This window comes from Bombina bombina, chromosome 12, assembly GCF_027579735.1.
Source record: "Bombina bombina isolate aBomBom1 chromosome 12, aBomBom1.pri, whole genome shotgun sequence".
NCBI lineage: Eukaryota > Metazoa > Chordata > Amphibia > Anura > Bombinatoridae > Bombina > Bombina bombina.
The window spans coordinates 41,930,890-41,957,909 of NC_069510.1; the positions used below are offsets into that span (position 1 = coordinate 41,930,890).

Genomic DNA, 27,020 nt, shown 5'->3' on the forward strand with positions numbered 1-27,020 from the left:
GATACAAGCTTGTGAAATCAAGTGAAACACATGATTTCTATCTTTGCTCATGTAAAAGATTAATAATATGTGTGCTACAGTTGGGATACATAGGAAACAACTCCATGCCTCCTGGGGTACTTGCTACAAAAAGGTTGAGAAACACTCTATCTGAACCATGAAAGAAAAACAATTGGTTTAAGTATGCCTTTAAGGGTTGATTGTAACTTTGTAAGGCCAGACATTTTTTTTTCTGGAGCCTGATGTTGAGCAATTAAACAATTTTTGAGGCTGGAACGAACCTTTTTCTTTCTTCAGTAACATTTAAAGTGGCTTATCCAAGATTTCTTGCCATTGATACCATAAATGTGAACTGTTTTCCAACACCGAATGATGATAAATATAAGTGCCGCACTTATGAATAGAACAGTCTCTTTGCCAAAGGCAATTCAAATTCCTTTACAGGTGAGTAAAATGTTAAAGCTGCCAACCCAACTGGCCACCTATTTTTTCATCTTAACACATTTAGTGACAGGTAGTTTTGGAAAAAAATTAGTACATTAAAATAAAATATATTTGCTCGATTGTCCGGTAGATATTTTGCCAGAGATTTATTTCTAATGAAATGCTACATTGGTAAGTTACTGACAATGCTTCTGTTTTGTTAGTGGATGTTTAGATTTAATTTCAACTGAGCGCTGAATATTGTGTTGCAATATCTTAATGTCAAGTGAACCCTTGAAACAAAAAGATGAAAATAGATGACACAGAAAAGAAAGAAATGGACAGACAAGATGAAAAAGAAAAAGGTGCGAGATACAGTTAAAGGAACAGTCTTCACTAAAATTGTTATTGTCTAAAATGATAGACAACGCCTTTACTGCCCATTCCCCAGTTTTGCACAACCAACATTGTTAGATTAATATACTTTATAACATTTAAACCTCTAAATTTCTGTCTGTTTATAAGCCACTACAGACAGCGTCTTATTACATGCTTTTTTTATTAGCTTTTCACAACAGGAGACTGCTAGTTCGTGTGGGCCATATAGATACCATTGTGCTCTCTCCCGGAGTTGTGCAGGACACAGCACTAATTGGCTAAAATGTAAGTCAATAGATAATAAATAGCCATGTGATAAGGGGGCAGTCTGCAGAGACTTAGATACAAGGTAATCATAGAGGTCAAAAGTATATTAATAGAACCGTCTTGGTTGTGCAAAACTGGGGGATGGGTAATAAAGGGATTGTCTTTATTTTTAAAAGAGAGCTGGATGAAAAGAAAGGTTGTTTGATGTATGACAGCTCAAAAACATGTTATGCTGTGTATTGTATACCAGGGCTTTTACAAAGAAATGTAATGTTGCAAGTTTTTACTTTCCTTTTTTTATTTAATGCACAAACACATACACACCACAAGCTTGTAATTTTATGCTGTAACTCGCCCAGCAGATTTCATTGTTTTGTATTATACATGCCCTGTATTTGATTCCCAGATGTTGTTGCTGATGGGAATACTACAACTATTCAGTGAGAATGATTTGATTCAAATTTCAGTTTATATTTTGAAATAACCCGTGTTCTCTTCTCCAGCTTGGTTCCTTCTCCACCAACAACAGGAGTTGTCCATATCAGCCAATGAACATCAGTAGGCAGTGCACCACGAATACGGATGTATTCATTTCAATATTAAACATCCTTGTCGTTACATTATTTCTGGCAAAGAATATACATATTTCTTATAACATGGAAAATGATTTAGTATAATGTCCATTTAACACTTCCTGAGCATTTTGCAGGTAGTCAACTCTTCAAGGCTGAAAGCTGATGCTTCTCAGAGAGTAAAGAGCGGTATTTACGCTGTGTCTCCTCAATATTGCTTTGTAAGGAAGCCAATTCAGCTGCTAACAAGATACCTGGGAGAAAGGAAATACAGATGGTAAATCAAAGGGAAAGTCTACACCAGATTTTTTTTTATTGTTTAAAAAGATAGATAATCCCTGTATTACCCATTCTCCAGTTTTGCATAACCAACACAGTTATATTAATATATGTTTTACCTCTGTGATTACCTTGTATCTAAGCCTCTGCAGACTGCCCCTTATTTAAGTTCTTTTGACAGACTTGCATTATAGCCAATCAGTGCTGACCCCTAGCTAACCTTACATGGGTGAGCACAATGTTACCGATATGGCACACATGAACTAACACCCTCTAGCTGTGACAAACTGTAAAATGCCCTGAGCTAAGAGGCGGCCTTCAAGGGCTTAGAAATTAGCATATGAGCCTACCTAGGTTTAGCTTTCAACAAAGAATACCAAGAGAACAAAGCAAATTTGATGATAAAAGTAAATTGGAAAGTTGTTTAAAATGACATGACCTATCTGAATAATTAAAGTTTAATTTTGACTTTAGTGTCCCTTTAATGATATCACATTTGTTTGCACACTGCTATAGAGGAGGATAACTGCTGTCTACGGCATGAGAGTGACATATGCAGTTTTACCTTCAGAGAAGCTGGTCTGTGCCTGTCGTAAGCTTTGTGGCACCAATATTCCAAACCAATGCAGTGGGTTTTCGGATGGAGTTGAACCCTGACGCTCACTTTCACAGTCTTTTTCACCAGTTTCGGGGAGTTTTGGAGTCTCGGTGGCACCTTTCCTGCGCCTCAGCCCTGACAAGATTACAAAAAAAAAGTGCACAATATAGACAAGATGGAAATGTAATTGGTAATATAAATTAATAGAGACATATTCATGTAACACACCCTGTTCTGCAGCTCCTATCTCCTCCACTTCCGGAGGGCTGTCTTTCTTTTTTAGGTCCATACGAGTCACATCAAATCTAGTGTTCCCGTCCTCAGAAGTGCTAGCTCCCAAAGAACACAAGAGTGGTTAGCACCCAGTGTAACAGCAGCAAGACAACTAAACAACAGGTTAAAGGGACAGTCTACAATAGAATTTTTATGGTTTTAAAATTTAGATAATCCCTTTATTACCCTTTCTAAAGTTTTGCATAACCAACACGGTTATATTAATTTACTTTTTACCTCTGTGATTACCTTGTATCTAAGCCTCTGCAGACAGCCCCCTGATCACATGACTATTTATTATCTATTGACTTGCATTTAGTGCTGTGTTGTGCTTAATCTTAAATAACTTCTCGGGCATGAACAAAATGGTATCTGTATGGCTCACAAACTATCAGTCTCCTGTTGTGAAAAGCAAATACAAAAGCATGTGATTAAGAGGCTGTCAATAGAGCCTTTGAAACAGGCAGAAATGTTATAAAGTATATTAATTTAACAATGTTGGTTGTGCAAAGCTAGGGAATAGGTAGTAAAGGCGTTATCTATCTTTTTAAACAATAACAATTTTATTGTAGACTGTCCCTTTAAACTAACAATGTTATCCAAAGCTCACTATTTAGGCTTTATTTGTATTTGCAGAATTAAGTTAGAAAACACAAAAAGCAAGATATGAACAACATATGATTTGCAAATGGCATTAACAATTAAATTAAAGCATTTAAGTATTACTCATTTATCTCCCTTAAAAGAACAAACAAATATATTTATAAATATATACGAAAATATTTTTTGCCTAATATATTTCAACACAGTTATACTACGCAATTTAATAAAATGTTAAACTCATTTTTAAATATTTTTTATACTGTGAGAAACAGTATTGGTGCTTCAGAGATGAATTACGTCATATTCATTCATTCTTTGTTCCCTTGGTATCCTTTGTCGAAAAGCATACCTAGGTAGGTTCAGGAGCAGAAATGCACAACTGGGAGCAAGCTGATGATTGGTGGCAGCACATATATGCCTCTTGTCTTTGGGTCACCTGATGTGATCATCTACCTCCCAGTAGATCATTACTGCTCTTTTAATAAAGGATACCAAGAGAATGAAGCAATGTTCACAACAGAAATAGAAAAGTTGTTTAAAACTAAATGTTCTCTCTGAATCTAGAATGGAAAATGTTGGGTTTCATGTCCCTTTACTCCCACAAATAGATAAACACAAAGTAATATAAAGATTTCCTGTTCTGACAAATCACAGCATTTTATTTCTGATTTAGAATGTCCCTTTAATAATAATATTTATTATAAGACATAATGAGCTCTATCAACAAAATAAACCGATATGAGTCTAAAGAAATTAACATCGCCGTTGGCAGAGCGAGCAACATAGAACATACCTGTCCTGGATAAAAACAGATGGCGTCATGTCTGGTTTATATTGCAGAGGAGACACAAACTTAGTCCCCATGGAATAGCGAGACTGGATAAGAGAGAACCATCCCTAGAGGGAACATAGATGGAAAACGTTTGGCAAATAGATTTTACCTCTGGAATAACAGTTAAACCAAGTTTCTGCAAATTAAAAGGGTTTTTCCCCCTGTCTGAAAACTAACCTTCTCAATCAGCTTGTTCAGGGTATTCCGCTTGTCATCAAGGATCTCCAAATCTGTCATAAGTTGCAGAATAAGCTCATCCAGGTTCTCACAAACTTCAGTGAGTTTTTCCCCCGGATCGGTTGACTGTGCCATTGTGTAGTCAGCTGGTTAACCTCCGCAGAGAAGCCAAGTGTTCTGTTTGATATGACTGAAATAGAAAAGGATTCTTTTAATTGCTGTTGTACTGGACACATTATTATATGTTATTTCTAAACAGCACTTCTCTCCCTAAATCATTATGTCGTTCTTATTATCCTTCTTTACCACTTGCCTTGCTTAGGTACCTCAATTCATTTTCTTGTCTCTCTCCCTTTCCAATTTACTTCTATTATCTAATTTGCTTCATTCTCTTGATATCATGTTGAAAATCATATTTAAATAGGCTCAGTATCTGCTGATAGGTGTCTGCAGGCAGATGCCTTGTGTGATTGGCTCACCCATGTGCATTTCTATTTCTTCAACAAAGGATAACTAAAAAATGAAGCAAATTGAATAATAGTAACTTGGAATGTTGTTTAAAAATGTCATTCTATCTGAATAATGAAAAAAAAAATGTTTCTTTTTGTTAAGTGTGTTCCTGTCTTTTAATATATCTCTGTCATGCTAGTTTCTGCTGTACCCCTCTCTGTTCCTCTGGGCATTCTCCTCCTGTCTCTCCATAGCCCTATTATGTTCTTCTGTCTCTCAGATCATCCTCCTATATCTAACTTGTTATTTTCCTTCTGGTCGTTACCCTGTCTCTTTATCTCTTTGGTCGTTTTTTCTCTTGTATCTGATCTATGTTGTTATATTATTATACTCCTATATATATCTGCCTGCCCCTTTTCTCAGGTCCTTCTCCTCTTGTCTCTAATCTAATTCCCTATGGTCATTTTACCCAATACTTTCTCTTTTTATTTTCCATTCTGCTTTTGTTATTTTCTTCTTATCTTTCTCATTGCCACTCTGGTCATTCTCTTTTCTTTAGATGTCCCCCTACCAATATGCCTCTCTCTGTCTCTAGTTACACCCCAGCATGACAGCTATCATCGGCCTCTGACATTTCTTATTCACCTTTCAGTATTGATTCTATTCTTCCTTAGCAGTCATATGACCTCTGCAACCCGGAAGTCTTAGTTTTAATAACACTAGCACTTCCGGGTGTTTGGTGACGTATCCGAGTCCACATTGGTTAGTCTGTTGCAGCCAATCACAGAAGCCGCGTTTGGAAAGTCAGAGGACTCCACGTGAGTTGTCAGGAAAAGAGCGAGAACGATTTAAGCGGATCAGTGAAACATACCGAGCGTGGGAAAGTACCTGCCGCTGCTATGGTGAGAATAATACACACGGGGAGATGAGAGCTTCAGTGCCATGAGCATAGAGAGAGTTATAGGAGAGCCTCAGTGCTCTGAGCATAGAGAGAGTTATAGGAGAGTATCTGTAAACATAGGGATACAGGAGAGCCTCAGTGCCCTGAGCCTATAGAGAGATACAGGAGAGCATCAGTGCCCTGAGCCTATAGAGAGATACAGGAGAGCCTCAGTGCCCTGAGCCTATAGAGAGATACAGGAGAGCCTCAGTGCCCTGAGCCTATAGCGAGATACAGGAGAGCCTCAGTGCCCTGAGCCTATAGCGAGATACAGGAGAGCCTCAGTGCCCTGAGCCTATAGCGAGATACAGGAGAGCCTCAGTGCCCTGAGCCTATAGCGAGATACAGGAGAGCCTCAGTGCCCTGAGCCTATAGCGAGATACAGGAGAGCCTCAGTGCCCTGAGCCTATAGCGAGATACAGGAGAGCCTCAGTGCCCTGATCCTATAGAGAGATGCAGGAGAGCCTCAGTGCCCTGAGCCTATAGCGAGATGCAGGAGAGCCTCAGTGCCCTGAGCCTATAGAGAGATACAGGAGAGCATCAGTGCCCTGAGCCTATAGCGAGATACAGGAGAGCATCAGTGCCCTGAGCCTATAGAGAGATACAGGAGAGCATCAGTGCCCTGAGCCTATAGCGAGATGCAGGAGAGCCTCAGTGCCCTGAGCCTATAGAGAGATACAGGAGAGCATCAGTGCCCTGAGCCTATAGCGAGATACAGGAGAGCATCAGTGCCCTGAGCCTATAGAGAGATACAGGAGAGCATCAGTGCCCTGAGCCTATAGAGAGATACAGGAGCGCATCAGTGCCCTGAGCCTATAGAGAGATACAGGAGAGCCTCAGTGCCCTGAGCCTATAGAGAGATACAGGAGAGCCTCAGTTCCCTGAGCCTATAGAGAGATACAGGAGAGCCTCAGTGCCCTGAGCCTATAGAGAGATACAGGAGAGCCTCAGTGCCCTGAGCCTATAGCGAGATACAGGAGAGCCTCAGTGCCCTGAGCCTATAGCGAGATACAGGAGAGCATCAGTGCCCTGAGCCTATAGAGAGATACAGGAGCGCATCAGTGCCCTGAGCCTATAGAGAGATACAGGAGAGCATCAGTGCCCTGAGCCTATAGAGAGATACAGGAGAGCATCAGTGCCCTGAGCCTATAGCGAGATACAGGAGAGCATCAGTGCCCTGAGCCTATAGCGAGATACAGGAGCGCATCAGTGCCCTGAGCCTATAGAGAGATACAGGAGAGCCTCAGTGCCCTGAGCCTATAGAGAGATACAGGAGAGCATCAGTGCCCTGAGCCTATAGCGAGATACAGGAGAGCATCAGTGCCCTGAGCCTATAGAGAGATACAGGAGAGCATCAGTGCCCTGAGCCTATAGCGAGATACAGGAGACCATCAGTGCCCTGAGCCTAGAGAGAGATACAGGAGAGCCTCAGTACCCTAAGCCTATAGAGAGATACAGGAGAGCCTCAGTACCCTAAGCCTAAAGAGAGATACAGGAGAGCCTCAGTACCCTAAGCCTAAAGAGAGATACAGGAGAGCCTCAGTACCCTAAGCCTAGAGAGAGGTACAGGAGAGCATCAGTACCCTAAGCCTAGAGAGAGGTACAGGAGAGCCTCAGTAGCCTAAGCCTAGAGAGAGGTACAGGAGAGCCTCAGTACCCTAAGCCTAGAGAGAGGTACAGGAGAGCATCAGTACCCTAAGCCTAGAGAGAGGTACAGGAGAGCCTCAGTAGCCTAAGCCTAGAGAGAGATAATAATATAATAAATAGTATTTATATAGCGCCTTTCTCCCAGTGGGACTCAAAGCGCTTTTTCAGCGCTCGCTCTCGGAATTCACCAAATCGGCAGCGGTTGTTATACAGGATAGCCCCAGTGCCCTAAGCCTAGAGAGAGATACAGGAGAGCCCCAGTGCCCTAAACCTAGACAGAGATACAGGAGAGCCTCAGTGCCCTGAGCCTAGAGAGAGATACAGGAGAGCCTCAGTGCCCTGAGCCTAGAGAGAGAGATACAGGAGAGCCTCAGTGCCCTAAGCCTAGAGAGAGAGATACAGGAGAGCCTCAGTGCCCTAAGCCTAGAGAGAGAGATACAGGAGAGCCTCAGTGCCCTAAGCCTAGAGAGAGAGATACAGGAGAGCCTCAGTGCCCTAAGCCTAAAGAGAGATACAGGAGAGCCTCAGTGCTCTAAGCCTAGAGAGATACAGGAGAGCCTCAGTGCCCTAAGCCTATAGAGAGATACAGGAGAGCCTCAGTACCCTAAGCCTAAAGAGAGATACAGGAGAGCTTCAGTGCCCTAAGCCTAGAGAGAGATACAGGTGAGCATCAGTGCCCTGAGCTTAGAGAGAGATACAGTAGAGCCTCAGTACCCTAAGCCTAGAGAGAGATCCAGGAGAGCCTCAGTACCCTAAGCCCAGAGAGAGATACCGGAGAGCTTCAGTGCCCTAAGCCTAGAGAGATACAGGAGAGCTTCAGTGCCATGAGCATAGAGAGAGATACAGGAGAGCAGCAGTGCCCTGAGCTTAGAGAGAGATACAGGAGAGCCTCAGTACCCTAAGCCTAAAGAGAGATACAGGAGAGCCTCAGTATCCTAAGCCTAGAGAGAGATACAGGAGAGCTTCAGTGCCCTGAGCCTAGAGTGAGATACAGGAGAGCCTTAGCCTAGAGAAAGATATAGGAGAGCCTCAGTACCCTAAGCCTAAAGAGAGATACAGGAGAGCCTCACTGCCCTTAGCCTAGAGAGAGATACAGACATGTAGGAGAGTCACTACTGTAATTGTATAGAATGAGATACAGGAGAGCCTCTGTGCCGTGAGATACAGGAGAGCCTCTGTGCCGTGAGATACAGGAGAGCCTCTGTGCCGTGAGATACAGGAGAGCCTCTGTGCCGTGAGATACAGGAGAGCCTCTGTGCCGTGAGATACAGGAGAGCCTCTGTGCCGTGAGATACAGGAGAGCCTCTGTGCCGTGAGATACAGGAGAGCCTCTGTGCCGTGAGATACAGGAGAGCCTCTGTGCCGTGAGATACAGGAGAGCCTCTGTGCCGTGAGATACAGGAGAGCCTCTGTGCCGTGAGATACAGGAGAGCCTCTGTGCCGTGAGATACAGGAGAGCCTCTGTGCCGTGAGATACAGGAGAGCCTCGTTGCCGTGAGATACAGTCTGTATGAGGAAAGAGATACAAATCTCACTGTCTATCCATTCACACCATAAAATAGGGCTCAGCAGATACTGGGCTCAAAAATATTCAAACCACTGTCCCTGGCACCCAACAAATGCCCCTAAAGCTTTTTCCTGGATGAGAGAAGTGGCAGTCAAGCAAGGTGCCAATTCCCTTACATTTGTGCTGTGAGCTACACCTATCAGTTGTCAGGTGCTGTGTATGTGCACAAAGCTCATTGGGTTCCCCTTCCTGCCCTCCCGTTCTGTTCCTCACAGGCAGGCAGTGCATGCACACTGGTGACAGGCTAGGGCTCTGGATGCCGGTAGTGGAAAACTAAGGGTTTAACCACAGTTTTAGTAACAACAAAGGGATACGGAGGTCAAAATTTAAATGTGCATGGATGCATTTTAATTAGAATCAATTTTACAATATTTTTCCATTGGCAAAAAATGCATCTAGTAAAAGTTATTAGTTTGTTTTTTTTGTGGCATACACATATATGCTGGGAGGGCCCATGCATCAGTTTTCAAGCTCAGGGAGCTTATGGGGGTGTGTTGTATCTGTGAAGGCTTAAAGGGACAGTATACACTCATTTTCATATAACTGCATGTAATAGACACTACTATAAAGAATAATATTCACTGATACTCATATAAAAATCCAGTATAAAACAGTTTAAAAACTTACTTAGAAGCTCCCAGTTTAGCTCTGTTAAAAATGTAGCTAGAACATCAACTTTAAAGGGACATGAAACCCACATTTTTTTTCTTTCATGATTCAGATAGATCATGCAATTTTAAACAACTTTCTAATTTACTTCTATTATCTATTTTGCTTCATTCTCTTGATATCCTTTGCTGAAAAGCATATCTAGATAGACTCATTAGCTGCTGATTGGTGGTTTCACATAGATACCGAGTGTGATTGGCTCACCCATGTTAATTGCTATTTTTTCTGCAAAGGATATCTAAAGAATGAAGCAAATTAGATAATAGAATTAAATTGGAATGTTTAAAATTGTATTCTCTACTTGAGTCGTGAAAGAAAAAATTTGGGTTTAGTGTCCCTTTACGTGGGAGATAACAAACTCCCCCCTCCCCCTTCTTTTGCATATGAAAAGACCCTTTACACAAACAGGAGCAAGCTGGAGTAGGTATACATCAGTATTCTCCTAAAACTTTGGGGCTTGGTTAGAAGTCTTAAAATCAGAGCAATGTTATTTAAAAATAAGCAAAACTATACTTTTTTTTTTTTAAACCTGTATGGGCTATATAAATGGCTTATCTACAAAACATTTATGCAAAGAAAAATAGAGTATCTAATGTCCCTTTAATTTGTGTCTTACAACCAACCAACCACTCACTCTCTGAGAAGGTGAGGTGTTTGAATGCTGGTGCACAGGCCCTCACAGCATATGTGCGTATACACCTGCAAAACAGCAATAACTTTTACTAGTAGCATTATTGCTAATGTTATTGGTTATTTGTAGAGCGCCAACAGATTCCGCAGCTCTATAAACAAATGCGGATTACAATAAAACACTTATAGGGATCAAATGGGTAGAGGGCCCTTCCAAGAGTTGCACTGTTGTAGTCAGCTCTTAAGAAGGTGATCAACAAACAGCTGGACTCTTAGGCTTACATGCTAGGGGGGTTCAGGGGATAGCGATGGAGGAGAGGAACTGGTATAAAGAACGGTTAGCGTAGGTTGTATGCGTCCCTGAACAGTAGAGTCTTTAGGGAGCGCTTGAAGCTTTTAAAACTAGAAGAGAGTCTTGTGGAGCGAGGCAGAGAGTTCCACAAGATGGGAGCCAGTCTGGAGAAGTCCTGTAAACGGGAGTGTGAAGAGGAGAGATAATATAAGTATATTGCACATTTCAATTTTGTCCTTTCTATCCCTTTTTAAAGGGACATGAAACCCAGAATTATTCTTTCATGATTCAGACAGAACATTGTTTTTTTTATTGAAGTTCACAGATTTGTACAAGGCAAATAAATACCAATATAGAGAATTTACAACTGGTGTACTTGATATTTTGAGCATTACAGAGGCAGTAAACCTATTAACATGCGAACACCAGGATGAAAACAAAATCTTGACAATTATGTTTAACAGCAAAGAAAAAAAAGAACTAAACCTGTTTCCCTCTTTTTTTCAGAACATTGTTTTAAACAACTTTTCAATTCACTTCTATTTTCACATTTGCTTCATTCATTGGTTATCTTTTGTTGAAGGAGCAGGAATGCGCTACTGGACGCTGAACACATTGGGTGAACCAATCACAAGAGATCTATATGTGCAGCCACTATTCAACAGCTAGCTCCCAGTATTTCACTCATGCTCCTAAGCTTATCTTAGGTATGCTTTCCAACAAAGGATACCAAGAGAGAGAATCAAATTTGATAGTAGAAGTAAATTGGAAAGCTATTTAAAATCACATGCTCTGTCTATCTGAACCATAAAAGTTTAATTTTAAAGTTACTGTCCCTTTAAATCACAGTTGTTATGCTTGTTTTGTGTGTGTACTTTCATCCACACAACCACCATCTGAGATAGACACATCTCTACCTAAGGAGAGGTAAATGAGACTCATAGGCAGATGTGCATAATAAAAAGACAATGCAATAGCACTTACACTCAATTTTAAATGAGCAGTAGATTTTTATTTTCTAACAAATTTCAAATTTTTTCTTTATAATGCCCTTCCCCCTTTATCATGTGACATCCATCAACCAATCACAGACTTGTATACGTATACACTGAACTCTTGCACATGCTCAGTAGTACCTGGTGCCTAAGTAAATGTGGATATTAAAAGACAGTAGAATTTGATAATGGAAGTAAATTTTAAAGTCTTTTAAAATGTGTGTGCTCCTTTAGGAATGATGAAAGTTTCATTTTGACTTTAGTGTCCCTTTTAATATGGTCTAAGGCTGCAACTAACGATTATTTTCATAATCGATTAATCGGACGATTATTTTTTTCGATTAATCGGATACGAAAAGAATAAATAATTGTTTCCTATATTTTAAATAAAATCCACATACTGATTGTTACAAATATATCCAAAATGTACAAAAGATAGGGAAAAAAGCGCCCAAAAGTCCAGTATAAAAGAAACAATTTATCGGGACAAAAGGTAAAAACAAATAATGTGTCCTAGAAAGAACAACATTAAAATTTCCATGTTGTGTTGCAGGTGCACACAGCAGACATGTTTCGTGCTGCAAACAGCACTTGTTGACTGCTCACCTGTGCACGTGCAAAGCCCTGCCTTATAATCACTAACTCCCTTAAAGGACCAGTCAACACATTAGATTTGCATAATCAACAAATGCAAGATAACAAGACAATACAATAGCACTTAGTCTGAACTTCAAATGAGTAGTAGATTTTTTTATAACAAATTTCAAAATTATGTATATTTCCACTTAGGGATGCACCGAAATTTCGGCCACCGAAATTTTCGGCCGAAAATGGGCCTATCCCATTTCGGCCGAAAGAGGGGAAAATCGGCCGAAAATTGCATCTTCTATGTAAAAGTAAATTAACCCTTATGCCCCACGAAATCATCCCCTGGCAGACAGATATTTATCCCCCAAAGTGTCCTCCCCCGTGCCTCACCGACCGCTATAACCAGTTGCAAGCTGATCCTAAATTTAGCCCCGTGTGGCTGGGTTATTTCCAGGCCATATTCAAATGAACTACATGCCCCAGAATGCCTCGCGGTTAGAGGGGGTGCGGCACTGTGGGCTGGGCTGTTCACTCCCTGTCTTGAAGCAGAGCAGAGCGGCATGAGAAGGAACTTGCAGTGTCAGGTGACTTTTATGATACTTGCCTGTAGAGCCGTATAGTTACTTGTGGATCCTCCGGTCAGTGAGTGTGTGAAAGGCTAATACGTATATTTACCCGTATCTGGCTCCCTGTCTAACTGTGATTTTATTTGAAAAAGCAGCTCATTGAGTCCTGCAGGATGAGCTGCTTTTTCAAATAAAGTCACGATTAGACAGGGAGCCAGATAAGGGTAAATATATGTATGAGCCTTTCACACATTCACTGACAGGACGATCCGTTACAAGTAACTATATGGCTCTGCAGGCAAGTGTCATAAATTTCACCTGACACGGCAAGATTAGGAGACTTCTGTGTAAACAGAGCGGGCTGCAGCGTGGTGTCATTACAAGCAGCTGTCCCCTCCTCCTCCTTAGAACTGCATAACGAGCTGTTTGCCAGATAAGAGTGAATATAAACATGTAGGAGCCGTTTGCACACTGACAGAACTGTAATTGTTTGGGCTACAATCCACAAGCAGTACACTTGTAATACCATCTCCTGCATTCCTCTGTGTGCCTCAGTCCCATGTCTTAATTCTTAACCCCATGCTGCCTGCTGATTTAGGATTGTGTCAAAATGTTCAAAAGTATGTGTATAATATATATATATATATATATATATATATATATATATATACTGTGTGTATATATATATATACTGTGTGTGTGTGTATATATATATATATATATATATATATATATTATATATATATATATATAATATATATATATTATATATATATATATATATATATATATATTATATATATATATTATATATATATATAATAAAAAGTCTTATATTAATAATAACATTATAGAAAAAAAACTTTTAAAATAATTTGGTGGAAAAAGTCATTTTCGGTTTCGGTTTCGGTTTTCGGCCAAGGGCATCCTGCATTTTCGGTTTCGGTTTCGGTCTAGAATTTTCATTTCGGTGCATCCCTATTTCCACTCCCCTTGTACCATGTGATAGCAATCAGCCAATCACAAATGCATATACGTATAGTCTGTGAATTCTTGCACATGCTCAGTAGGATCTGGTGACTCAAAAATTGTAAATATAAAAGACTGCACATTTTTTTTAATGGAAGTAAATTGGAAAGTTGGTTAAAATTACATGCTGTATCTGAATCATGAAAATTTAATTTAACCTGAGTGTCCCTTTAAAGGGATATATACATTTTACAACAATGGATTATTTAAGTCTACTCTATGTTTAAACAAAATCAATAGAAAAGCATTAGGAATGTCATTGTAAACCTAGCAAATGAATTAAACTCTATAGGAATATGTTATATTTAATGTATCAATAAAAATAATAAATAGTGGATTTGATTGACTTGCATGATTGCTGATTAGACTATATTATAAATAGAAATAACTATTAAACATTCAATAATAGTAGAATGATGCACTTAATTAATAGAAAGCTAGGTTCAAGATTTCTTAAAGTTATTTTTAGATTTTTATAATCCTTATAGTGTTTGATATAAAGGAGTATACAAAGAATTTATTGAGAGATGCCCTAAAAGAACTATATACTATCAGACAAATAAGTCAAGATCTCGCCTTTTGTTAATTCCTAGGGCAGGGGTGTCAAACTCAAATTCATCGTGGGCCGCATCAGCAGTTTGGTCACCCTCAAAGGGCCGGTTGTATCTGTAGGACTATGTGTCCACTCTTTATTATCATAAATTGTCACTGCATTCAATTATTACTGTTTTTTGTAATAATGTAAGTAATAACTAGCTCTGAAAGCAGAAACATAGTCAGAATAATGGCAAGTAGATATTCAAATGTACAATTATTGTACAATTTATTGAAAAATGATTTTTGGTAACAGACAGTAATTTTTTTTTTTTTTAAACATACAAATATTGCCAAACACTGTTTATTACACATATGGCAAACACAAGGCATTAACTTTTTTTTAACTTTTCTGACTAGATGGCTGACATCGTTTTCCTGTAGTTTCATTGTAGTTTATGGTCCCTATACCACTGTAAAGTGACACGGAAGTGGTCAGTATATCCAAAGTTTACCGCTCAGACTTTTAAGCAGAATAATAAGCAGACCCCCCATCCCCCTCCACATACATCATATGTACTTACAGTACAGGAGAGAAGGGTTCAGGCAGCCGTTGGATCTGTCACATCACAGGATGGCATGCGCTCAATATAAAAACAAGTGGAGGTTTCCTGAATGCATGTAAAGTGGAGGTTTCCTGTGTAGAACGTCCGGCGCCGCTAGAGGGCTGGCTTGTAGGCTGCCGCGCATGCGCTGAAGAGGCGGCTTTCTTGTGTCAAAAAAAAAAAAAAAGCGATAATAAAAGGTGAAGGCTGGCAGCCGGCGGCGGCTACATGGGCCACATGACGAGGTCTGGTGGGCCGGATTCGGCCCGCGGGCCTTGTGTTTGACACCCGTGTCCTAGGGGATAACAGGTTTGTAGGGTAAAAATCCAAAAGACTTCTCTTTTGTCTAAATGGATTTCTCTATTTCCTCCTCTATTTGATAAAGGAATGAAATCAATGCCTTGAACCGTAAGCGCATTGATATATCTGAATTATGAAGCTCTCTAAAATGCCTAGCTATAGGCGTATCTGATTCCTCGTCTTCAATACTTCTAAAATGTTCTAAGAATCTTTCTTTTAGAGGCCTTTTGGTTTTACCTGTATATTGTTTTAAGCACAATTTGCATGTAAGAAGATATACAACGTGTGTGGTGGCACAATTGATGTTAAAATTGATTTTATATTGATTATTAGTTATGGATGAAGTTATAGTATCCCCTTCAGTGACAAAATTGCATGTCCTGCAAATTGGTCTTCTACATTTGAAAAAAGCCTTTTTTTCTTTTTTGTTGTAGCCAGTTTTTACTATTTTTTGACTTGATATCCGAAGGAGATAAGTAATTTGAAAGGGTCTTACCTTTTTTGGATATGAAATTACAGCCCTCTTTCATAATATCCTTTAGTACAGGATCTGAATACAGTATTGGAATAGATTCCCTCACTATATTACAAATTTTGTTGTACTCTAGGCTATAATTGGTAATGAATTTCGGTCTCTTGTCTGCTGTTTTTTGGCCATTTACAGTTTTGTTATACAGTAGTAGTTTGTCCCTGGGGATACCATCCACAGTGCGTTTCGCTTTAAGAAGTACCTCTTCTGTGTAGCCTCTATCTTTTAATCTTTGTAATACTAAATTAGCTTCTTGTTGGTAATCTCTCTCTCTGGAGCAGTTCCTCTTTATTCTTATTAATTCCCCTTTGGGAATAGCCTTAACCACGTGTCTTGGATGACAAGAGTCATATTTTAAAATGGTGTTGCCTGCTGTAGGCTTCCTAAATAGAGTTGTATAATTAGTATTCTGCTCTTCATCTACAAAAATTGTAAGGTCAAGAAAGTTAATACTAATTGGACTATGCTCACTGGTAAAAATGATACCACACTTGTTAGTATTTAGATAGTCAACAAATTTGTCTGCTTGTATTGAGTCTCCTTCAAAGATAAACAGAAGATCATTAATGTAGCGAAAAAAGGCAATAATTTGTTGTTTGAAGGGATTAACATCTCCAAAGACGTGGGACAACTCCCACCAACCCATGAATAGGTTGGCATAGGAGGGGGCAAACATAGCCCCCATAGCTGTCCCACGCCTTTGGAGAAAAAAATCCCCTCCAAACTTGAAAAAATTGTGAGTTAACAAATATTCTATAGCATATGTCAAAAAGTAGTTGGTAGCTGAATCATAATTGCTGTAGTTTTCAAGGAAAAATTCAATAGCTGTTATACCTAGCCCATGTTGTATAGAGGTATATAGGGATGATACATCCACAGAAATTAATCTATAAGTAGATTTCCATTGAATATTAAGTTTTCTTAGCAATGCAGAGGTGTCCTTCCTGTATGTAACTAGGTACATTTTTGACTATAGGCTGTAGGAAGGAATCAATGAGTTCAGAAAGTGGTTCATTGAGAGAATTGATGCCCGCTATTATCTGCCTTCCGGGAGGAGATTTTAGGCTTTTATGGACTTAATAGTGAAATATGGGCACAACAGGAAAGGTAACCGTCAGTGCTTCTTGTACAGTATCATTGATAATATTGTTGTATCTAGCATATTTCACTATTTCCACAAGTTCCCTGTTGAATTTATTAGTTGGATTCTCTTTCAATTTTGTATACACCTCAGTGTCATTTAATTGCCTCATGGCTTCACTGATGTAGTCTTTTCTATCTATATTTATACAAATATAAACTTCAGACTAAAACTGTACATTAACACAACTGTTTGTTCAATTTTTAAGCAGCAGAACACAGTTTAATTAAGCAAAACAAAACCGCAAACTGTTTGAAAAGAGGTAGAACTAGAAAGAGGTAGACTATCACTGTTTATAACATTCTGTTAATCTAGAGGTTACATCTGGTACATAATTCTCACAATTTATTAAATATAAAAAACATTTTTTTTAACAGCGCTAAGGACTTTATGTCAATAGCAGGACAAAGCCTTACACATGTATCTATACAGTACATATAATCAGCAAATACCAAGCAATCCGCTAATAATTGTACCAACAGATAATGGTGCACATCAATTCAAAGCCCATCAATCTAGGGCTAGGTGTAAATAACAAGCTTGGCACATAAGATGCAAAGCATAGTCCCAAATCACCTGATTTAAAGGGACATTATACACTAGATTTTTCTTTGCATAAATGTGTTGTAGATGATACATTTATATAGCCCATCTGGGTGTGTTTTTGAAAAAAATTATAATTTTGTTTATTTTTAAATAACATTGTGCTGATTTTCAGACTCCTAACCAAGCCCCAAAGGTTTAGATGTATACTGATGTATACAGACTTCAGACTGATTCTGTTTGTAAAATGGGTCTTTTCATATGTAGGGGACGGGGAGGTTCTGCTATCAGCCCCTTTCAGGGGGTGTCCCAGGCTAATCTCATTAAGTGTTTAATTGGGAGCTTCTAAGTAAGTTTTTAAAAGGTTTTACACTGGATTTTTATATCCGTATCTGTGCATATTATTCTTTATAGTAGTGTCTATTACATGCAGTTAAATTAAAATTGGTGTATATTGCCCCTTTAATATAAACAATCCAAATGATGACTCCTATTATTTCTGGGTTGCACATAAGCCAGGAGTAGTTGTAAACGTATACTTACCTGAAAAAGGGATAAGTAAATGTCTGTAGACGTCCCTTATGCTAAGGGCATAACCATAAAACACAATATCTTATTGTAATGAATAGGGCTGCAACTAACGATTATTTTCATAATCGATTAATCGGCTGATTAATTTTTCAATTAATCAGATAAAAAGAGAATCAATAATAGTTTTCTATGTTTTAAATAAAATCCACATAATGAGTGTTACAAATATAAACTTCAGACTAAAACTTTACATTAACACAACTGTTTCTTCAATTTTTAAGCAGCAGAGCACAGTTTTATAATTAAACAAAACCACAAACTGTTTGAAAAGAGGTAGAACTAGAAAGAGTTAGACTATCACTGTTTATTACATTCTGTTATTCACTCTTTCAGAAACTTTGCATTGAAAAGCAAAAATCTCAACATGTCCCCATGCTTCTGGCTAAGGCTGGTTCTCTGTTTGCAGCTATATTTCTTGCAGCAGAGAAAAGGCTGTTGAGGTGTATAAGTAGGGTTTTGCCAATTTCACCAAAGTGGGATATTTATCTTTGTTAGCTCTTGACCAATGCTAAGTGTTTTCTACCTTGGTAAGGGGCCTCTCAATAAAGTAACCCTTGACTTCATTCTAACATAAAAATATCTTGAATTTCTATTTGCCAATAAATAACCAGCTATAAGGTTAGGGGAAATATCTAGTCCGCTCTAAAAATAACAAATATATACTTATAAAGGTTGAAAAACCAACTAATCGATTGAGATTCGTTGACAACTATTTTCATAATTGATTATTATCGATTATGACGATTAGTTGTTGCAGCTATAGTAATGAAGCAACTGGTGCTGTGCACAGACCAAATAATTGCAAACCAACTAATCGATTATGATATTCGTTGACAACTCTTTTCATAATCGATTATAACGAATAGTTGTTGCAGCTCTAATATGGTTCTGCAACCTAGGGAGTCATAGGTCATACACCTGAGAGTGAGGAGATTCTTCCTCCCGCTTTATCTCCTCTAGAAATAGAAGTTAATTTTCCCAATACAGATGGAAGAGTTTTTAAAGGAATATGAATCTGAAATATATTTTTCTCCAACATAGGTGTGTCCGGTCCACGGCGTCATCCTTACTTGTGGGATATTCTCTTCCCCAACAGGAAATGGCAAAGAGCCCAGCAAAGCTGGTCACATGATCCCTCCTAGGCTCCGCCTTCCCCAGTCATTATCTTTGCCGTTGCACAGGCAACATCTCCACGGAGATGGCTTAGAGTTTTTTGGTGTTTAAATGTAGTTTTATTCTTCAATCAAGAGTTTGTTATTTTAAAATAGTGCTGGTATGTACTATTTACTCTGAAACAGAAAAGAGATGAAGATTTCTGTTTGTAAGAGGAAGATGATTTTAGCAACCGTTACTAAAATCCATGGCTGTTCCACACAGGACTGTTGAGATGAAGTAACTTCAGTTGGGGGAAACAGTGGGCAGACTTTGCTGCTTGAGGTATGACACATTTCTAACAAGACTTGGTAATGCTGGAAGCTGTCATTTTCCCTATGGGATCCGGTAAGCCATTTTCTTAGTTTTAAATATAAGAATAAAGGGCTTCACAAGGGCTTTAAAGACTGGTAGACATTTTTCTGGGCTAAAACGATTACTTTATAAGCATATTTAATGGTTTATAACTTTGAAGAGTTATTTTAATCTTGGGAATTGTGTTAAAAAAACCGCAGGCACTGTATTGGACACCTTTTTCACTGGGGGCCTTTTCTAGTCATAGGCAGAGCCTCATTTTCGCGCCACTAATGCGCAGTTGTTTTTGAGAAGCAAGGCATGCAGATGCATGTGTGAGGAGCTCAGATCCACTGAAAAAGCTTATTGAAGGCGTCATTTGGTATCGTATTCCCCTCTGGGCTTGGTTGGGTCTCAGCAAAGCAGATACCAGGGACTGTATAGGGGTTAAATGTAAAAACGGCTCAGGTTCCGTTATTTTAAGAGTTAAAGCTTTCAAATTTGGTGTGCAATACTTTTAAGGCTTTAAGACACTGTGGTGAAATTTTGGTGAATTTTGAACAATTCCTTCATACTTTTTCACATATTCAGTAATAAAGTGTGTTCAGTTTAAAATTTAAAGTGACAGTAACGGTTTTATTTTAAAACGTTTTTTGTGCTTTGTTATCAAGTTTATGCCTATTAACATGTCTGAACCATCAGATAGACGATGTTCTGTATGTTCGGAAGCCAAGGTTCCTCTCCATTTAAATATATGTGATGAATGTGACAAACAAAGTAGGGACAATGATGCCACTGATAATAATGTTGCCCAAAATGATTCCTTAGGTGAGGGGAGTAAGCATGGTACTGCATCATCTCCTTCTATGTCTACACCAGTCTTGCCCACTCAGGAGGTCCCTAGTTCATCTAGTGCGCCAATCCTCCTTACTATGCAACAATTAACGGCTGTAATGGATAATTCTATTAAAAACATTTTAGCCAAAATGCCCACTTATCAGCGAAAGCGCGACTGCTCTGTTTTAGATACTGAAGAGCATGAGGACGCTGATGATAATGGTTCTGACATGCCCTTACACCAGTCTGAAGGGGCCAGGGAGGTTTTGTCTGAGGGAGAAATTTCAGATTCAGGAAAAATTTCTCAACAAGCTGAACCTGACGTTATTACATTCAAATTTAAATTGGAACATCTCCGCGCTCTGCTTAAGGAGGTATTATCTACTCTGGATGATTGTGACAATTTGGTCATTCCAGAGAAATTATGTAAGATGGACAAGTTCCTAGAGGTCCCGGTGCCCCCCGAAGCTTTTCCTATACCCAAGCGGGTGGCGGACATTGTAAATAAAGAATGGGAAAGGCCCGGCATACCTTTTGTCCCTCCCCCTATATTTAAGAAATTATTTCCTATGGTCGACCCCAGGAAGGACTTATGGCAGACAGTCCCCAAGGTCGAGGGGGCGGTTTCTACTCTAAACAAACGCACTACTATCCCTATAGAAGATAGTTGTGCTTTCAAAGATCCTATGGATAAAAAGATGTTTGTTCAGCAAGGTTACCTTCTACAACCAATTTCATGCATTGTTCCTGTCACTACAGCAGCGTGTTTCTGGTTCGAAGAACTAGAAAAGTCGCTCAATAAAGAATCTTCTTATGAGGAGGTTATGGACAGAGTTCAAGCACTTAAATTGGCTAACTCTTTTACCTTAGACGCCACTTTGCAATTAGCTAGATTAGCGGCGAAAAATTCAGGTTTTGCTATTGTGGCGCGCAGAGCGCTTTGGCTAAAGTCTTGGTCAGCGGATGTGTCCTCCAAGAACAAATTGCTTAACATCCCTTTCAAGGGGAAAACGCTGTTTGGCCCTGACTTGAAAGAGATTATTTCAGACATCACTGGGGGAAAGGGCCACGCCCTTCCTCAGGATAGGTCTTTTAAGGCTAAAAATAAACCAAATTTTCGTCCCTTTCGCAGAAACGGACCAGCCTCAAATTCTACATCCTCTAAGCAAGAGGGTAATTCTTCTCAAACCAAGCCAGCCTGGAGACCGATGCAAGGCTGGAACAAATGTAAGCAGGCCAAGAAGCCTGCTACCGCTACTAAGACAGCATGAGATGTTGGCCCCCGATCCGGGACCGGATCTGGTGGGGGGCAGACTCTCTCTCTTCGCTCAGGCTTGGGCAAGAGATGTTCAGGATCCTTGGGCGCTAGAAATAGTTTCTCAAGGTTATCTCCTGGAATTCAAGGAACTACCCCCAAGGGGAAGGTTCCACAGGTCTCAATTGTCTTCAGACCAAATAAAAAGACAGGCATTCTTACATTGTGTAGAAGACCTGTTAAAAATGGGAGTGATTCATCCTGTTCCATTAGGAGAACAAGGGATGGGGTTTTACTCCAATCTGTTCATAGTTCCCAAAAAAGGAGGGAACATTCAGGCCAATTTTGGATCTCAAGATCCTAAACAAATTTCTCAGGGTTCCATCGTTCAAAATGGAAACCATTCGGACAATTCTTCCTACCATCCAGGAAGGTCAATTCATGACCACGGTGGATTTAAAGGATGCGTATCTACATATTCCTATCCACAAGGAACATCATCGGTTCCTAAGGTTCGCCTTTCTGGACAAGCATTACCAGTTTGTGGCACTTCCATTCGGATTAGCCACTGCTCCAAGAATTTTCACAAAGGTACTAGGGTCCCTTCTAGCAGTGCTAAGGCCAAGGGGCATTGCAGTAGTACCTTACTTGGACGACATACTGATTCAAGCGTCGTCTCTGCCACAAGCAAAGGCTCATACGGACATTGTCCTAGCCTTTCTCAGATCTCACGGGTGGAAAGTGAACGTAGAAAAAAGTTCTCTATTCCCGTCAACAAGAGTTCCCTTCTTGGGAACAATAATAGACTCCTTAGAAATGAAGATTTTTCTGACAGAGGCCAGAAAATCAAAACTTCTAAGCTCTTGTCAAGTACTTCATTCTGTTCTTCCTTCCATAGCGCAGTGCATGGAAGTAATAGGTTTGATGGTTGCGGCAATGGACATAGTTCCTTTTGCGCGAATTCATCTAAGACCATTACAACTGTGCATGCTCAGACAGTGGAATGGGGATTATACAGACTTGTCTCCGACGATCCAAGTAGATCAGAGGACCAGAGATTCACTCCGTTGGTGGCTGACCCTGAACAACCTGTCACAAGGGATGAGCTTCCGCAGACCAGAGTGGGTCATTGTCACGACCGACGCCAGTCTGGTGGGCTGGGGCGCGGTCTGGGAACCCCTGAAAGCTCAGGGTCTATGGTCTCGGGAAGAATCTCTTCTCCCGATAAACATTCTGGAACTGAGAGCGATATTCAATGCTCTCAAGGCTTGGCCTCAACTAGCAAAGGCCAAATTCATAAGGTTTCAATCAGACAACATGACGACTGTTGCATATATCAACCATCAGGGGGGAACAAGGAGTTTCCTGGCGATGGAAGAAGTGACCAAAATAATTCAATGGGCGGAGATTCACTCCTGCCACTTGTCTGCAATCCACATCCCAGGAGTGGAAAATTGGGAAGCGGATTTTCTGAGTCGTCAGACATTTCATCCGGGGGAGTGGGAACTCCATCCGGAAATCTTTGCCCAAATAACTCAATTATGGGGCATTCCAGACATGGATCTGATGGCGTCTCGTCAGAACTTCAAGGTTCCTTGCTACGGGTCCAGATCCAGGGATCCCAAGGCGACTCTAGTAGATGCACTAGTAGCGCCCTGGACCTTCAACCTAGCTTATGTATTCCCACCGTTTCCTCTCATTCCCAGGCTGGTAGCCAGGATCAATCAGGAGAGGGCTTCGGTGATCTTGATAGCTCCTGCGTGGCCACGCAGAACTTGGTATGCAGACCTGGTGAATATGTCATCGGCTCTACCATGGAAGCTACCTTTGAGACGGGACCTTCTTGTTCAAGGTCCGTTCGAACATCCGAATCTGGCCTCACTCCAACTGACTGCTTGGAGATTGAACGCTTGATTTTATCAAAGCGTGGGTTCTCAGATTCTGTCATTGATACTCTTATTCAGGCTAGAAAGCCTGTAACTAGAAAAATTTACCATAAAATATGGAAAAAATATATCTGTTGGTGCGAATCTAAAGGATTCCCATGGAACAAGATACAAATTCCTAAGATTCTATCCTTTCTACAAGAGGGTTTGGAGAAAGGATTATCTGCAAGTTCTTTGAAGGGACAGATTTCTGCTTTATCTGTTTTACTTCACAAAAAGCTGGCGGCTGTGCCAGATGTTCAAGCTTTTGTTCAGGCTCTGGTTAGAATCAAGCCTGTTTACAAACCTTTGACTCCTCCTTGGAGTCTCAATTTAGTTCTTTCAGTTCTTCAAGGGGTTCCGTTTGAACCCTTACATTCCGTAGATATTAAGTTATTATCTTAGAAAGTTTTGTTTTTGGTTGCAATTTCTTCTGCTAGAAGAGTTTCAGAGTTATCTGCTCTGCTGTGTTCTCCTCCTTATCTGGTGTTCCATGCAGATAAGGTGGTTTTGCGTACTAAACCTGGTTTTCTTCCGAAAGTTGTTTCTAACAAAAATATTAACCAGGAGATAGTTGTGCCTTCTTTGTGTCCGAATCCAGTTTCAAAGAAGGAACGTTTGTTGCACAATTTGGATGTAGTTTGTGCTCTAAAATTCTATTTAGAGGCTACAAAGGATTTCAGACAAACATCTTCCTTGTGTGTTGTTTATTCTGGTAAAAGGAGAGGTCAAAAAGCAACTTCTACCTCTCTCTCTTTTTGGCTTAAAAGCATCATCCGATTGGCTTATGAGACTGCCGGACGGCAGCCTCCTGAAAGAATCACAGCTCACTCCACTAGGGCTGTGGCTTCCACATGGGCCTTCAAGAACGAGGCTTCTGTTGATCAGATATGTAAGGCAGCGACTTGGTCTTCACTGCACACTTTTACCAAATTTTACAAATTTGATACTTTTGCTTCTTCGGAGGCTATTTTTGGGAGAAAGGTTTTGCAAGCCGTGGTGCCTTCCATCTAGGTGACCTGATTTGCTCCCTCCCATCATCCGTGTCCTAAAGCTTTGGTATTGGTTCCCACAAGTAAGGATGACGCCGTGGACCGGACACACCTATGTTGGAGAAAACAGAATTTATACTTACCTGATAAATTACTTTCTCCAACGGTGTGTCCGGTCCACGGCCCGCCCTGGTTTTTTAATCAGGTCTGATGAATTATTTTCTCTAACTACAGTCACCACGGTATCATATGATTTCTCCTATGCATATTCCTCCTTTACGTCGGTCAAATGACTGGGGAAGGCGGAGCCTAGGAGGGATCATGTGACCAGCTTTGCTGGGCTCTTTGCCATTTCCTGTTGGGGAAGAGAATATCCCACAAGTAAGGATGACGCCGTGGACCGGACACACCGTTGGAGAAAGTAATTTATCAGGTAAGTATAAATTCTGTTTTTTTTATTGAGAAAAAGGCACAATATGCAAAAGCAATAAAAGAAGAAAATCCATGCAACTGATTACAATACATTAGCATAATGCATAAATCATTTCACAAATAAACTGTGCAACAAGCACAAAGACAAAACCCTCCAATTGCATCCAATACTGACTTAAAGGGACAGTCAAGTCCAAAAAAAAACTTTCAAGTTTCAAATACGGCATGTAATTTTAAGCAAATTTCCAATTTACTTTTATCACCAATTTTGCTTTGTTCTCTTGGTATTCTTAGTTGAATGCTTAACCTAGGAAGGCACATATAATTTCTAAGCCCTTGAAGGCCACCTCTTATCACATGCTTTTTTATTTGCTTTTCACAACAGGGGAGAGCTAGTTCATGTCAGCCATATAGCTAACATTGTGATAACGCCAATGAGTTGTGGCAGACACTGCACTAATTGGCTAACATGAAAGTCAATAGATAATAAATAAAAAGTCATGTGATCAGCGGGCTGTCAGAAGATGCTTAAATACAAGGTAATCACAGAGGTAAAAAGTACATTAATATAACTGTGTTGGTTATGCAAAACTGGGGAATGGGTAATAAAGGTATTATCTATCTTTTTAAAGAACAAACATTCTGGTGCTGTCCCTTTAAAGTGACAGTCTAGTCAAAATTAAACTTTCATCATTCAGATAGGACATGTCATTTTAAACAATTTTTAAATTTACTTTTATCAAATTTGCTTTGCTCTCCTGGTATTCTTTGTGGAAAGCTAAACTTAGGTAGGCTCATATGCTAATTTTTAAGAGTTTGCACTGCCTCTCAGGGCATTTTGACAGTTCGACACTGCTAGTTAATGTGTGTCTCATACACAACATTGTCCTCACTCCCTTGGAGTTATTTAAGAGTTAGCACTGATTGGTTAAACTGCATATCTGTCAAAAGAACTGAAATAAGGGGCCAATCTGCAGAGGCTTAGATACAATTTAATCACAGAGGTAAAAAGTGTGTTAATATAACAGTGTTGGTTATGAAATTTGGGAATGTGTAGTAAAGGGAATATCATTTTGGAGTAGTTTATCTAAACTTGTCCAAACGGACAGAGAGAAAAAAATAAATCTTTATTAAATCCCCTTTTAATGAGGGCACTTTCAGTGTAATTGACAGGCTCTGTACAGAGCTAGTTACCTGTATTGATACGACCTTCGCCTTTTTTCGTCTAGCTGCGCAGAGAGGCCCGTCTCCGGCGGGAGTATTTGTACAAGAAGGCAAAGGAGGCGAAGTTGCACAGCATCGAGGATAAAAAGCAGCGGCTAAAGAAAGCATTAGAAGGTATTGCGTAAATACCACAGACGTATACAGTGCGCCATTGGTCATGCAAACTCATCTTTTCTTCTCTCTATCCAAAAGAAAACCGACTTATTCCCACCGAGATCCGAAAAGAAGCGTTGACCTTGCAGAAGCAGATTGAGTTTGATGACGAAGGAGGTGAAGGTAAGAATCCGTTCATGCATAGTAATATGATGCACTGTTTTATCTATCCTGTTATCCGGTACAGCCTCGCATGTAGTACGGTATACCTGGTTCCTCTGCAACATCTTGCTTGAATCCCACAATTTTTCTTTCATTATTGACAGAATTTAACAGCTTTCCATTTTTCTTCTGCTATCTAATTTGCTTCCTTCTCTTGGTATCCTTGTGGAAAAGCATACATACGTAGACTCGGAAACAGGATTGCATTACTGGGAGCTAGCTGCTGTTTGGTGGTTGCATATATATGGATCTTGCCATTGTCTCACCTGATATGTTCAGCTAGCTCACAGAAGTGCATTTTTTTGCTCCTTCATTAAAGGATAACTAGAGAATGAATCAAAATTGATCATAGAAGTAAATTTGAAAGTTGTTTAACATTCTGTGCTGTATCTGAATCATGGAAGGAAAAAAAAGAGGGTTCATGTCCCTTTCAGGCCCCATACTTCTAACTAAAAACTATTTAAACATGTTAAAATATATTTTTTATGCGATTTAAAGCTGTTTATAGTGATTTTTAAACTAACTGGAACTGCATGTTTGTGCATCTCTTCCCAGGGCTAGAATAGTATTCAATAA

At 39.8% G+C, this 27,020-nt stretch overlaps 2 protein-coding genes across 4 annotated transcripts in view; one reads left to right on the forward strand and one right to left on the reverse strand.

Moving 5' to 3' along the window:
* Nucleotides 1-1,348: 1,348 nt before the first annotated feature.
* Nucleotides 1,349-5,553, reverse strand: CCDC115 (coiled-coil domain containing 115). 3 transcript variants are annotated; one of them, XM_053695911.1, is made up of 6 exons: nt 5,498-5,553; nt 4,403-4,592; nt 4,187-4,290; nt 2,746-2,846; nt 2,485-2,652; nt 1,349-1,894 (listed from the first exon to the last, which is right to left on the reverse strand). In XM_053695911.1, exons 2-6 carry the CDS (start codon nt 4,535-4,537, stop codon nt 1,782-1,784), a joined length of 621 nt encoding a protein of 206 aa, XP_053551886.1. In that variant the 5' UTR covers nt 4,538-4,592; nt 5,498-5,553; the 3' UTR covers nt 1,349-1,781. The 3 variants fall into 3 exon arrangements, with proteins under 3 accessions (XP_053551886.1, XP_053551887.1, XP_053551888.1); XM_053695912.1 differs by having other exon boundaries at nt 5,424-5,503; XM_053695913.1 differs by lacking the exon at nt 5,498-5,553 and adding an exon at nt 5,322-5,343.
* Nucleotides 5,554-5,626: 73 nt separating this feature from the next.
* The window catches only part of IMP4 (IMP U3 small nucleolar ribonucleoprotein 4), a 51,671-nt gene continuing 30,277 nt past the window's right edge, over nt 5,627-27,020 (forward strand). Inside the window, exons 1-3 of the mRNA XM_053695359.1 lie at nt 5,627-5,754; nt 26,135-26,243; nt 26,322-26,405. Of these exons, the coding sequence (XP_053551334.1) occupies nt 5,752-5,754; nt 26,135-26,243; nt 26,322-26,405 (196 nt within the window). The 5' untranslated portion in view covers nt 5,627-5,751. The remainder of the gene's footprint in view (nt 5,755-26,134; nt 26,244-26,321; nt 26,406-27,020) is intronic.

Coding starts and splice junctions, on each gene's coding strand:
- CCDC115 (XM_053695911.1), bottom strand. CDS start 4,537: ATGGCACAGTCAACCGATCCGGGGGAAAAACTCACTGAAGTTTGTGAG. Junction 2,847..4,186: donor TCTGTTTTTATCCAGGACAG/GTATGTTCTATG, acceptor TTTGGGAGCTAG/CACTTCTGAGGACGGGAACA. Junction 1,895..2,484: donor ACAGACCAGCTTCTCTGAAG/GTAAAACTGCAT, acceptor CCTTTCTCCCAG/GTATCTTGTTAGCAGCTGAA.